This window comes from Nelumbo lutea, chromosome 8 (genome assembly GCF_056320005.1).
Source record: "Nelumbo lutea isolate HS-2025 chromosome 8, American lotus-T2T, whole genome shotgun sequence".
NCBI classification, from domain to species: domain Eukaryota; kingdom Viridiplantae; phylum Streptophyta; class Magnoliopsida; order Proteales; family Nelumbonaceae; genus Nelumbo; species Nelumbo lutea.
Genome location: NC_142691.1, coordinates 4,369,291 through 4,379,116, shown reverse-complemented (window position 1 = coordinate 4,379,116; position 9,826 = coordinate 4,369,291). Strand labels below are relative to the sequence as shown.

General features: G+C 35.7%; 1 protein-coding gene and 1 long non-coding RNA gene across 3 annotated transcripts; one reads left to right on the top strand and one right to left on the bottom strand.

The window, feature by feature from the left end:
• Window positions 1-823: 823 nt before the first annotated feature.
• Window positions 824-2,286, top strand: LOC148842279 (uncharacterized). The gene is made up of 5 exons (XR_016102823.1): window positions 824-927; window positions 1,227-1,292; window positions 1,397-1,550; window positions 1,638-1,825; window positions 1,912-2,286. It is a non-coding gene; the product is annotated as an uncharacterized LOC148842279 (long non-coding RNA).
• Window positions 2,287-4,355: 2,069 nt separating this feature from the next.
• LOC148842278 (FtsJ-like methyltransferase family protein) lies at window positions 4,356-7,735 on the bottom strand. Of its 2 annotated transcripts, none has more exons than XM_088956573.1 (6): window positions 7,490-7,735; window positions 7,281-7,372; window positions 7,111-7,173; window positions 6,772-6,873; window positions 4,873-5,131; window positions 4,356-4,789 (listed from the first exon to the last, which is right to left on the bottom strand). In XM_088956573.1, the coding sequence occupies exons 2-6, from the start codon at window positions 7,356-7,358 to the stop codon at window positions 4,680-4,682; spliced, it is 612 nt and encodes a 203-aa protein (XP_088812699.1). In that variant the 5' UTR covers window positions 7,359-7,372; window positions 7,490-7,735; the 3' UTR covers window positions 4,356-4,679. The 2 variants fall into 2 exon arrangements, with proteins under 2 accessions (XP_088812699.1, XP_088812698.1); XM_088956572.1 differs by having other exon boundaries at window positions 7,281-7,367.
• Between the last annotated feature and the right edge of the window lie 2,091 nt (window positions 7,736-9,826).

The window sequence follows — 9,826 nt, the reverse complement described above, 5'->3', positions numbered from 1 at the left end:
GTATACGTTTCCAATATGGTACTAAAGTTTTCGGAATTTTTTCTAAAACATTCCATGAAAAAGGAATATCTCGTAAACAGTACATATACATGAAATAGCCCAAAGTTGGAGGCAAAGCTCAGAAAAGAAAAACAGGTTGCTGAAGTTGGTTAGCGTGGGATATTTGAAAGCGTGCGGACAAATGACAATGTCGAGATGATTTAATGCATACAAATAGAAATAGGAAAAACAATCTGATTGGGATGCTTGATGATTAATTGATGATTGCTACATAGCTATACCATTTAAAAAGGCACCATCAATGTGGTAAGTACAAGAACTGTTTTTCTTACTCAAGGTAAAATAAGTTGCTGGATGCCCACTCGCTTCAACAGGATCTCTACCTGAACCTTGCTGACTGATTTTCACAAAATGTCCTAACTGCAGTAGGACTGGGTACCTGTGTTTATCTATGGAATGCATCAACCAGCAAGGTAAAGATTCTTTCTCTTTCAAAGATTCCACTTACATCACATATACACACAGAGAAACAGAACTTAATTGAACTCCGTCTTTGTTTGCCCTGGATGTTACTGGATTGCGCTGCAGGCTTTAGATTGGTTTCTAATGAAGTTGTTATCTTATTTTCCCACCCAGGTGACAAAATTGTGCGACTTGGGACCTAGTTCCAGTGGATCCGTGAGGGCTCATACATATTAATCTATACAAATCTTGGTGAACTTCAGGCAAGTAATTTATTGTACTACTTACCAAGAATTCTCACCATCTAATTTATGATAACTTTACAGTTAATACTCACCAAGCATTCTGACCTTTGTGATAGATTTGGGACGACACTCAGTGCAAGAACGAGATCGCAGTATACTTCAGCCTGATCTTGGTTCCCAAATGACTTTGTGAGCAAGCTTGTAGGCCATAAAGTTTGAGGTAAAGTCCTCTGTTTCTTTATGTTTACACAGAAAATCTGAGTGCTCGTAAATGCACCAATGCATTCATCAATTAATATATGCATATGCAAAAAATCACTACAAACTTAAATGAATTTATCAGTAATGTTCTGTACATACATCCTGCACCAATCTGTAATGAATGAACACAAGACTTTCTCATAGTGTAGGCAGAGTTATAACTTACTAGCAGCTCTTGGTGCATGTAAAATTTGGTTTGTTGAATGGGATATCAAGCCTAGACAACCATCTGATATTTCTTTGTTTCCAATTTGTCAGGTATGTGGGCTAAAGTAGTAGTCTCACGATGATAGGGAACTTGCATCAGGTGGCAATGATAACCAGGTACTACCACAGGTTCACCAATCAGATATTCAGATACTGTATCTCAATTTCTAAACACAACTTCAAAGTACCAACTGATAACTGGTTTTCCTGTTTATGGTCAGTTGTTAGTATGGAACCAGCATTCCCAGAAACCAATACTAAAACTTACAGAGCATACAGCTACTGTCAAGGCCATTACTTGGTCTACTCACTAGAGTGGCCTTCTTGCATCTGGAGGAGGAACTGCTGATCGATGTATTCGCTTCTGGAAGTCAGGTTTCTATTCTTGCATGTATTTGAGATATCTACTAATATACTCCTTGGCCATAATTAAGTACCAATTACTAATATCTCCATTTGTAGGTCGGCAATTTAGCATGGAAGTAAGAATGTCGATGAGCTAGCTAGCCAGTACTCATGGATATTTCCAGAGATATGCACAAGAGAACATGATCACTAAAGTTAGAATATGCTTGCAGAATATTGTTACTGGAGCAGGAGATGAGACCTTGCGATTTTGGAATGTCTTCCCTTGGGCAAAAACACCACCAGTAAGCATTACTGTCATCTCCTTGAATTTGGAATCCTCTTTCCAAATATTTTGGTTGATCTTATCCCCATGTTGTTTGTATACTAGGCACCTACCTGTCCATGACACAGGAGTTTTGGTCACTAGGACGAACCCATATTCGATAGTGATATGATCAGTTGGGGAGAGAAGAGATTTCATTCTACCATATGTTGAACAGAACAGATGCTTTGCGAAGAAAAAACTGACATCTCAAGTTACCAGTTAGGCTGGAAGCTAATTAAAAAAAGAAAGAGTGGTAGAGAATGTTATGTGGTTGTCCAGTAAAGCAAACGATGTCATACTACTATTATTACATTTGTTGCATGTAAATTATAACATTTGGAGGCCAATAAGTGTCAAATGACACATGGTTGTAAAGAGATTTCTTTGCTAGACAATATCTGTAGAGAGTTTTCTTTTTATATATAGACCTTACCAGTATTTTCAAGTATGAGAGCAACAATGTGTAAATCAAAATAGATCAGTCTATTTCAATCCATAAAGATGCATGGAAAAACCAGAAGCCCCTGTAAAATTTCGTGCACTGGCAAAAGAGAGCATGCTTTTCTTTTCTAACTGACAAGTACATGCTTAACAACAGGTGCCACATGACTTTTACCATCATCCTTCTCTATGTGACACTATTTGGAGATCAACTGGACATTTAAAATTGAACATTTTTCCATTGTCTGGTAAAAAATCTATCCATATTTCATTATTCATAAATACAGGGCTAGATTTGCCCATAGACAATTCCTGTCAAGGAAATTGATACAAGTAACATAAAAGATAGGTAGTTAAGCTGGTTAATTGATCAACCTTTGATTCAGAAAAGCAACCAAAAGTTGCTGACAATTATCAATGAGAATATCAATTTCCAATCCTAGAGTTGGGAAAAGATCCTGCTAAAAAGAAACCATAGTACCGGGCCATACAGAGTGCACCCAAGACATAATTGCATTCAAAATGAGAACAAAATTGGCCAATGTCAAAAAAAAGGATTACAGTATTAGAATTCATATTTGTATCCATCACAACTAAGAATCATTTAGCAAGAGTTTATTTATCATTGCAAAACTAAAGCAACCTTGCATTTTTATAAACTAAACATATTTGTATTTGCACTCTTCCAAAATAGAGCATAAAAAGCTGCATTGATCACATTCTAGCAGCAAATAACAAGGCATACAACTTGGAGGGTTCATAAGATTGAAAAATAATAGGGGAGAGTGCTTGCCCAGAAACAAAAATAATAGGGGAGAGTGCTTGCCCAGAAACAAATTTTGTCTTCCCTCCTTTTAGGCAACTGCTTGGCTATGGTTTTTAGAAGCCGATTGTTACCTAGCAAGTCAGTCCGTATGCTAGATTACCTAGCAAACGAATTGCTACCACCGTGCACCTGCACCAGCATTACCAGCTGAGCAAGATGGCATGAGCAACAACTGCACAAGGTTGGTTCAGTCTAAAGGCATGTTCAGCAACATGATTGGTTTTGTTTTTAAAACAAAAACAACCACCACATCAGCAAAATCAATATATTTTTTATGGCAAGGCAACTGTATTTGTCTTGAAAAAACATACACATCGGTGAGCATCCCCTAAAAGGGTAAGGCACCTAGAATGGATTGACAATAACTTCTTCAACTTAGAGGTTGATTAGCAAGGTGGTATGGTTGTTGGTATGAACAAGAATGGATCTGAGTCTGTGGTGTATCTCTACTCTGGCTTTACAGTCTCTGCTAGCTGGCATATTCAAATATTCAAGAACAGTTCAATGTAGTCTTCTTTACCTTGTACAGGCTTCCCTGCCTTTTTCTTTCAAACCAAACACAGCCTTAAGGGACTACAGTCTCTTCACTAGACGAAGAAATCTAAGATGAGATAAATAAATTGTAGAATTCATGCAATGGCCAGAGAGTAGGGATCTGCTACCAACAAAACACTCTGAACACTGTCCCAACAAACCACTGCAGCCGCACATTAAGAACATCTTGGCAATAAGAAAACATCCTTAGTAGGATCTTCTCCAAAAAATCATATGCACCAAATGACTTACTAGTTATGACTTTGATAGTGAATATTATAGTTATCATCAGCTTAATTATAAGAAAAATAAAAAGAAGTGAAATGTAAAGACACTGGCATTGGCAATCCAACTGAATGCAAAAGTCTGTTAATCTGAACTGATGAAAAAACAATTTGTATTACTTTTTGACAAGTTTTAAGGACATGGATGTAGCCCCAACCATATGCTCAATAACACTTGTCTTTTCTTGCATATGAATAGGAAAAACAATAGTAGGGCTCACTACATGACAAACCTGGCCAGAAATCAAAACAGCTTTTATCTCGTTTATAAATTACCCTCCACCTTGGCCAAACGTGTAATCTTTGGTGGAGCTTCTCTTACAAAGAAATAAATAAAAACAACAAGTTATGGATCAGGAAGAGAGCTAGCATAGTGTGCTAAGTGAGACTCAAGAATTAGTAGCACACAACGGCTGTCGATCTCAACTGTAAAAGCATATCCCCTTTTGCATATTATATGTAGTAGAACAAAATTTGGAAATGATAGCCGTCTGGCTTTATGCTTATGCACATGAGAGTGGTGATACGAAGTTTTTAAAAAAGAATGTAATATAATTCTCTATGTAATCTTTCCTCAAGACAAGATAAAACTCCTTGTATATTCAATTCCTAATCCTCAAGACAAGACAAACATATTTGAGATCTTGGTTACTGCCAGTGATCCAGTAGATACTATTCTTTTTGGTTTCTTGAATTTGGCAACTGCTACAGTTGGAAAAGAATCAAATACTGCAACTTTTCATCAACTACCACAAATCCTGACAAATCAAATAAATCTCTCTTGAAGATGACCGTGTTGCCTTGGGCCTTAACCATGATGCCTTCCTAAAACGGGGTTTGCAAATTTGGCTAAACTCTGCAAGGCACAGCAATCATAAGAAATTGTGAGAAGAGGAGAAAAGGCAACTAAGACCACTACTTCTATCATGAAACAGCTACCTTGCACATCTTCACTCTCAAGAAGCTTGATTACAAGATTGCCTCCAGGTTGAAGAATACCATTGCCAGCTGATTTAGACGTAGAGCTATCGGACAGCTCCTCCTGATCAATATCACTGTCAGGATGAGATAAGACAGTTCCACCAACAGCCAAATCAAGAGATCGCATTCCTAATTCAACTGACAAAGCAGCATCTTTAGTTGTGATTCCAGAAACTAAGGGACACATATCTGACAGTATCACAGAAAATCCTTTCCCCTGAAAAACCATTAAGACAAAATAGTGTGTATCTTGAATCAGAATTAAACCAAAATGGAAGACCAAACAAAAGAATAATTTCCCACAAGAGGAATTGAAACATTATTGTGGACCTGAAAAGATCCACCAAGTTGGAGAGATACATAAGCACCTTATTTCCCTCGATGCCTGCTGAGGGTTCAGACTTTTAAAACTAAGCATAAATTAGGAAAATAATGGACGACCCAAAGAGTTATCAGGAAACCAGTATTGTTAAAACGGAATTATCGGCACCTACAGAAAACTGGACATATTAGTTGTTATCTGGTTATTTAAGGAGCTGTGGTTTGATTGGATCTTTGACCAGGTAACTTTTGTTTCTATCAAGATAATTGACCATAATTTATACCTTGGGTCTGTACTCACTTCTTTATTAGTAGATTGGTAAAAAGAAAGCCAATTCAAAACAAAATCCTAAATTAGTGCAATGAGACCAAAAGGCCAAAAATGAAGAATCCAAACATAGATTGATCATGTTTGGCCTCTCGGTTTCACTGATTTTCACCTATAACATAAAGAAAATGGAGCTCAGGCCAAACATGAATAACATAATTATCAAATTAGAACCTACTGACATTGAGTAAAATTATCAAAATATTCCTAAAACAGAAAACACTCAAGAAATAGAAAAAAATTAAAAATAATAATATTCCTACACTGATTCTATGACTGTCATGATGCCCATGTCAATAAGTGTAAGAGAATGCCACGCTCATTACTCTTGGGAGTGACAAGAAAATGAAAAGAGTGTTTCTCATCCAGCAAAATAAAACATATAAATTAAAGTTAACTCCCACTAAAAATAGGGTTAGGTGCATAATTAGTACATACATGTATTATGCATGTATTAAACACATATTTTAAATTTTTTTACTAAACATATTAAACACTAATTATCTAAAGATATGGAAAATACAGTAATTTTTCATAAAAAATTAATGCATGGATAGTTTAGATTATCTAAAACAGTAATTTTAAAATATTAATAAAAATGGCTTAGATTTTAAAATGCTTTATTTTTAATATATTTTTAAATATTTTATAATACAAAGTATGGTTAATTTGTAAAAATATGCATATTTCAATGGATCATGCATATATTTACATATAAATTGGGCCAAATTTTTCGTTCCATACTTTTTTAAAAGATAACACATTCAACTTTTACCAGTCTTTGTATGTTAGATTGGATTTTTAGTCATATTTTCCATTCTTGAAAACAAATTGTACATGAAGTTGTTCGTATCATACTTCTTTGAGAATACATATTTAGTAACTGTAGTTAGGTTCCCTGTGGTAAGTCACGTTAGTTCCTAACAAGCTCTATGCAGAAAAAATATACTAACATCGTAATCCCATGGTTTGATGGAGTGCACAAAGTTAATCACCCAAGGAGGAACTTATCATTTGTAAGTTATGGCATCAAGCATGAGTATTGTAGGCATCAGCAACTCCAACTTCCATTGTCAGAACCGTCAATATTCAATACAAATGCTAGAAATGTTTATTTGTAATCCTGGTTTTGTGTGCAATATTTTGCAGAAAATCTAAATTCAAAGAAATGAAGGTCGGGAGAAGCAAGACAATGAACAATGTAATACCTTAGGTGAGAGCAACCTAGCTTGCTCTTTTGGAAGATTCATAACATCAGCACAAACTGTTCGCACTCTCGTATCACAATGAAGAGAAGGAACTTTCACCTTCTGCTCTGCAACTCCAAATCACAGACACCAGAATTACTGACTCAAGAAATAGGAACTCAGTAAAATAAGCTGCACAATGCACAACATCAAGATATTTCTTGGTGGAGTCTGTAATTTGTGTTGTTCTCAGACTGTCTTTGAGGCCTGGGTTTTGTTGTATCTTCTCTTTTCTGTTTGAACAAAATTACCTTACCTTTTCAAAATAATAATAATAATAATAATCATTATGGTTTTTACCTTCAGATCAACACCCACAACCATGCCACCATTTTTCATAGGCCCCAAGCTCTGACAGGCTACCTGGATTAAAATAAACAGAACATGGGATCAACTGGAATAGATATGAAAATTATAATAATAATAAAAAAAAAAACACCAGAAGAATCTAGATAAGACGAAATCGGTACCTGCAGCCAAGCACCAGGAGCGCATCCGAGGTCGAGAACAGATGCGCCGGGTTTTATCAGCTTGTATTGCTTCTGCATCTGCAGCAGCTGCTCTTGAAAGGGAATCGTTGAAAACGGAAGATAAATGAAAATTTTCTTTTCAAAGTAAAGGTATGAAAATAACCAAGGGAATATAACCAGGAAAAGAGAAAATGAATAAACTCAACAACCTTGAATGCAGACCGTGCGACGTAGCCCAGACGCTGAGCTTCTCTGTAGAAGAAGTCCGCTGTTCCTAGCCCGCTCATCTTCTCCTAAATTGAAACTATTCTTCTCTTCGATAGCTCGAATCGATTTCCTTTACCAGGAGTATTTCCGTCATTTAGGTAGGTGTTTTGGCATCGATGCCATTGCTTCATATATGTTTTCTGAGAAAACGATGCTGGATGGACGAAGGTCTGTTGCACCGTTTTCTCAAAAAACGGTTGTTTTTGCATCTGTTTGCAAACGTTGCTGTTGCTCCAGAAAACGGCGCCACATGAGCACCATACAGGAAAAAACGGTGCTCCAGGCCTTCTGTTCGGAACTATTTTTTCATAGAAAATGGTGTTCTAAGCCATGTATTGGAAATTAGGAAGGCATGACTTGGAACAATACTAAATTTGACATTTTTTTGAACTGCAACTCGTTGCTACCAACAGGGCAATGATGTGGCAGTGGATAATGGGTTAAAGTGCAGAAAACGTTTTTGAGATCATTGGTATCAAACAAAAAGTTGTTGTTGCTCTAGGAAACGTCCTACCTGGCAGCAATGATTCCAAACAAAAAAAATGCACCATTTTGTTCCAAGACACATATCAATAGTGTTGCAACTGCAGCATCGATGCCAAACATATACTTTGTGTCTCTTTGGCATCAATGTCGTTACTCCATAAAACGGTGACACATCAGCATCATGTTGGAAAAAAATGGTGCTCTATGAGTTAATATGTTTGGAACTGCCTTTCCACAAAAAACGGTGCTCCAAGCCATGCCTTGGAAATCAAGAAGGTGTGGTTTGGAGCAATGTCGAATTTGACTTGTTCTCATATTCGAGCTAGTTGTTGCCAATGAGGACATGATGTGAGAGTGACGTAGACTTCCTATAATGGGTACTAGTGCTGAAAACAAATATGGAGCACTAGTACCAAACAAAATGTGTTGTTGTTGCTCCAATAAGCATCCTACCCACTTGGCAACAATGTTTCCAAACAAAGAAAATGGTGCATTTATTGTTTGGCATCGATGCTACCACATAAGCTGTTTTCTGGGAAAACATTAGTATTGTTTGGTACTAGTGTTATATATTGTTTTCAGCATTTGTTAATATCATCCAACGCCCAAGACGGTGCATCATTGCACCACTAGCAGCAATGGGCTATTTTTTGAGAAAACATTGAATTTGACGTTTCTTAATACCATACTTTCCTGATTTCCACAGGTTCAAAGCAATGTTTTTTTCTAAAAAAACAATGCCAAATAAGATGTCTTTTTTTTAAGCATTGCTTTTTTTTTTTTTTTTTCTGATGTGGCATCAATGTGGTGACATTTTCTTAGAAATGACATTTGTGAGCATATGGAAACAAGCTTACTTGAGTTAGACTTGAAGTCACCACCTAAGAAAATTGAGGTAATGAGACCTCTGAGAATCACATCAAAATTCATTTTAGTTCAATAGTGACTCCAAAGCCCGAGGCACCAGGTAAACCATTCCGAGTAAGACTCGAATGTGAGAGTGAAGGTGTTAAGCACCCCACTCCCGGTTCCAATAGGTTGAGCCCACATAGTATTTTAGACAAGTACATGCACAAAACAACAAATGCTAAATAAATAAAACACACTAAAGAAGAAAGCCAATACAAGAGAGAATCTTTCCTATTTTTATTATTATGTGATGCTTTTTATTTTATTTTATTTATTGTTTTTCTATTATTGTATTTTTACTTTTTTCCATTACTTTTCCTTATCTTTTTTTATCTGTTATGCTTTATTCATCTTTCCCCTTTTATATTGTTTTGTTTTCATCTTCTTATTTTGATTTATTTATGTTCATTTACTGGTTTATTTATTTATTTTTGCCAGATTTTCCATTTTTTCCTTTTGTCATTTTTAAGGGTTCTTATTTCCATGCTTATTCACTATATTTTTCCTTATTTATCATATTCTAACCTAGAAAATTGCTACAAATTTCTTATCTTTTAAGCCAACCTCTCAACCTAAACAAACCTATCACTACAAATTTCTAATATTGCTATTTCTCTTTTATGTTTGTCTTGTTTCATGTTTTATATATTTTATTTTTCTCTCTATTTTTTTTTTTATGATTCTACTATCTATTAGTATCATTATTTTATTATACCCACCTCGCTAACCAACTCTTTCCTCTTTTTGTTAGCCTATTTATTAAGAAATTAATTCAGCTTTTCTTATCTTTCTAATACCTATTTCTCCCCTTATTTAAATCTTAATATCACATAATGTACCACATATCATAGATACAAAGCATTCACTATAGCAATTCAGGGCAA

Excerpts from the sequence above, each read along its gene's own strand:
- LOC148842278 (XM_088956572.1), bottom strand. The coding sequence starts at position 7,567 with ATGAGCGGGCTAGGAACAGCGGACTTCTTCTACAGAGAAGCTCAGCGT. Across the intron at positions 5,132-6,771 it reads CTAGGTTGCTCTCACCTAAG|GGGAAAGGATTTTCTGTGAT; the intron begins GTATTACATTGT and ends ATGGTTTTTCAG. Across the intron at positions 4,790-4,872 it reads TGAGAGTGAAGATGTGCAAG|AGTTTAGCCAAATTTGCAAA; the intron begins GTAGCTGTTTCA and ends TGTGCCTTGCAG.